Source organism: Charadrius vociferus, unplaced genomic scaffold, assembly GCF_000708025.1.
Source record: "Charadrius vociferus isolate BGI_N301 unplaced genomic scaffold, ASM70802v2 scaffold341, whole genome shotgun sequence".
Classification (NCBI taxonomy): domain Eukaryota; kingdom Metazoa; phylum Chordata; class Aves; order Charadriiformes; family Charadriidae; genus Charadrius; species Charadrius vociferus.
The window spans coordinates 857,199-860,790 of record NW_009646847.1 but is presented as its reverse complement, the minus strand read 5'-3'; the positions used below and the strand labels follow the sequence as shown (position 1 = coordinate 860,790).

The 3,592-nt window shown below is 49.7% G+C and overlaps 1 protein-coding gene across 1 annotated transcript in view; it reads right to left on the bottom strand.

Moving 5' to 3' along the window:
* ZFHX3 (zinc finger homeobox 3) overlaps positions 1–3,592 on the bottom strand; it is a 113,570-nt gene that overhangs the window by 7,129 nt on the left and 102,849 nt on the right. Inside the window, 1 exon segment of the mRNA XM_009894075.1 lies at positions 5–3,573. Coding sequence (XP_009892377.1) covers positions 5–3,573 — 3,569 coding nt within the window.

Genomic DNA, 3,592 nt, shown 5'->3' with positions numbered 1-3,592 from the left:
ACCGCTTGCACCAGGGCTGGGGGAGCAGGGGTCTGCAAGGCTGGATGTTTCACTATAGTCCACAGTACCTTCATTATCGTACTCTTTGCTGTAAAAGCTGGGAGCTGGGCTGACCAGGCCAGAAGACAGCCGATCTTCATATTCAGACATTGCTATCATGGCAGCTTTTGTCAGACCTTCACTGGGTCCAGATGCTGATTTGGTTTCGGTTGTAATCCCTGTTGCACTATCGTTGTCTGCGTTCCCTTCATCTCCTGTTGTAGTGTCTGTGATTGCAGTGTTGACAGAAGAGCAGTCATCGTTGTCCAGCTTTGTTTGGTCAAAGCTCAGGTTGACTGAGGACATGGAGGGACTCTCGAAGTCTTCTATCCCTTCCACCTTAATGGAGGATGGACTCAGCAGAGTTCGAGGTGATAGTTCCATGCTCTTGTTCACGGGGGAGAGAGGAACGCTCTGTCCATCACTGCTAGTTGGTGGCATGTGTGAAAAGCTTGCTCCATCAAAGATGTCTCCCTTCATTTGGAGTCCCCCATCACAATCTAAGAGCATAGCAGACAACGTCAAGTTGTATCCGGCTCTCTTCGCCTCATGCCAGTGACGGGATCGGATATGAGCTTCAAGAGCTGTCTTTGCTTTAAAGAGAGCTCGGCAGAAGGGACACCGTCTATGGGCTTGGGCAGGCCCTACAGCTCTGAACTGCCCCTTCCTTTCCCGTGCACGGGTGTTCTGAAACCAAACTTGCACCACACGCTTCTTCAAGCCCACTTCATGTGCAATGTGATCTAACATTTTCCGTGTTGGGTTGGAGTCGAGCAAGTATTTCTGATAAAGAATTTCCAGCTGCTCTGGGGTAATGGTTGTCCTTAGACGTTTATCCCTTTGTGGTTCTTCTCCTCCAGTCCCACTGTCATTTTCTCCAGGGCTTGCACTGGCCTTTTCCTCCAGCTTTCTCTTCAGGGTGTTCATTGTGGACGTTGGAGTTGACGGTGAAGTGGCTGAGCTTGCTGGAATCTGTGGTAATGTTCCAGAGAGCAGCTGGCTCGCAAGTAGTGGATTACTGGGATCAAAAAGCATGAACGGCATATCCAGCGTTCTGTCCAGGAATGGAGGGTGGATAAACTGGTTCTGTGCACTCAGAAAATGAAGCTGCTGATGCTCCTGCCAATGCTCAAAGGAAGGAAACGCCAGCTTACACTGGTCACACTGGTATGGGATTAGCTGAGGAGGTAGGTTTGCCAGCTGTTGAGGGGTGGATGTGTGAATGGGTTTGAGGGAGAGGTGCGAGAGCTGAGATGGACTTGGGCTTGACTGTGACAAGGAGCACTGAGGGGGCTGAGGAGGGGGAGGTGGCTGTTGCAATGAAGAGGGGGAGGATAACTGTGAAATCTTTTGGTGTGCTGAACTTGTCTTTTGTTCTCCTTGGTCCTGTTGCTGCTGAGACTCTTGCTTTGGTTGCACTTGCTTCTCTTGAGTTTGGTTTTGCTGTGTACTTGGAGGTTCAGACTGCTTTGGTTTCTCATCTGTAGCTTCTACTTTAGAACTATAAGTGGAGGAATCATCTGCCTCTGCTGTGAGCTGCAGAAAAGCTGAGGAGGTTGCATTGGCTGAAGACGTAGGTGTGCTGTAAGCTTGTGAGGGCATTGGTGTGCTGCAGGAGGAACTGGTTGGAGTCAAGAGCTCCATTGCATCCATAGAGTCTTCATTCTGGCTATCATCCTGTCCATCCTCATCCTCATCTTTGTAACAAAGTTTTTTCTGGTGTTTAATGAGATCAAAAATGCGTTGAAAGACTAGACTGCACTTTTTGCATTGGTAGTTCAAGTTGCTTGTTCTAATATACCTGTCATTTGTAAGCTCCCGTCGTTCCCCATCTTTGCCTTCTCCCTGATTCTCATAGTTTTTCCTAGCTTTTTGACGGGCATTCTGGAACCACACCACTATAACACGTGTTGGGAGGTTCAGCAAGTTAGAAAGCTGCTCAAATTCATCATCCTTTGGATAAGCATTGGCATCAAAGAAGTCCTGCAGGACTCTGAGTTGGTAATCAGTAAAGCGGGTCCGGGAGGACCGCTTGCTTCCCCAGTACTCCTGCTTTTGAGGTTCTGGAGAAGGAGGCCGTGAGTCTATCTTCAGTTCTTCCAGGCTGGTAATGGGAGGATTACTGAAGTTGTACGGGGAATCCTTGTTGCGCTGGCGTTCTTTGAAAAGAGTGTTTCTGAACCAGTGCTTGATCACTTTCTGGGGCAATCCAGATTTGTCCGCCATCTCTTTGATCTGTTCCTCACTTGGGGAATTGTTAATATCAAAATACTGCCGAAGGACTCTGAGCTGGTCGTCGGTGATCCGTGTCCGTGGCCTCTTGTTCTGCTGCTGCTGGAGAAGGCTAGGGTTGAGCTGATGCTGGTACAACTGTGCCAAGTCGGCAGGCAGAGGGTCTACAGGACCCAGTTGGGGTGGCAGCTGAGCAGGTAACGTTTGTAGTGGCATGGTTTGCATCATAAGTGGTGAAAAGATGGGGAGCTCCATCGGCATGGAGAGCTGGGTGAGTGGCACAGATGGCTGGGCTGGTGCAATTGTAGGAGAGGTAATCGGTGGCGCAGAAGTAGGAATGGTAGGAGTAGAAGCTGGCTGAGGAGGTGCTGGAGGAAGTGGAGGTGGTGGCGGTGGAGGTGGTGGCGGTGGCTCTGGGGTCTGAGGCCGTAGCGGGTACAGTTTGTCATAGTGTTCTCTGTATTGTTTGGCAAATCTCTCTAACTGCTTAAAGGGAAAGTAATGTTGGTGAACATGCTCTTGGTGGCTCTTCAGGATAAGGATGTTTGAAAAGAACTTGCCGCATGTGTCACACTCAAGCTTTTCCAAGTTCTCACCTTGCTCTGTCTTCCCATTTTTCTTCTGCACCTTCTGCTTGTTCTCATTATACTGAATGACAAGCTCAAAGCCAAAGTTTTCCAGCAAGGCTTTTGTGGCATTCCCTCTTGCATCAGAGGCAATACGCGGAGGCAGTAAGGAGGGCTCTGAACTGCTGCCTGGTACAAAGTCCTTCTTCTCTTTGGGCTTTAAGTTATCAGGCAGAGACTCCTTAGATGCTACATTATTGTCTCCCCTCTCTGCACTTTCCCTTTCCCGTGGGGTTTCTTTTTCTTTCTCCTTCACTATGGATTTATTCTTCTTCTCAGGGTGCTGGGTCTGCTGTATAAGGACGGAGTGAGGTTGTGACAGGGACAGCTGACCTTGCTGCTGCTGTAAGAGCTGTGGATGGCTCTGTTGAGGGAGCTGAACTTGAGCCTTCAGGTCCTCCAGCAGACTTGGACCTGTACCAGTCAAAGTCAGCGCACCACTGGTGACAGGCAAACTAACTTCTGGATTGAGCTGGAACTCGGCACTGGGGATGTAGAAAGGAAACAAAAGATGCTGCTGTTGCTGAAGCTGCAGAAGGGTCTCAGTGGTCATCGGAAAGTGTGGCAAAAGTGCTGGGTTGAACAGCTGAGACTGCAGGAGAGCAGCTTGCTGTTGTAGTTCTTGTTGCAGATGGGCTTGGACTTGGGCCTGGGCCTGTGCCAAGGTTTGAGCTTGCTGCTGCTGCTGTTGCTGC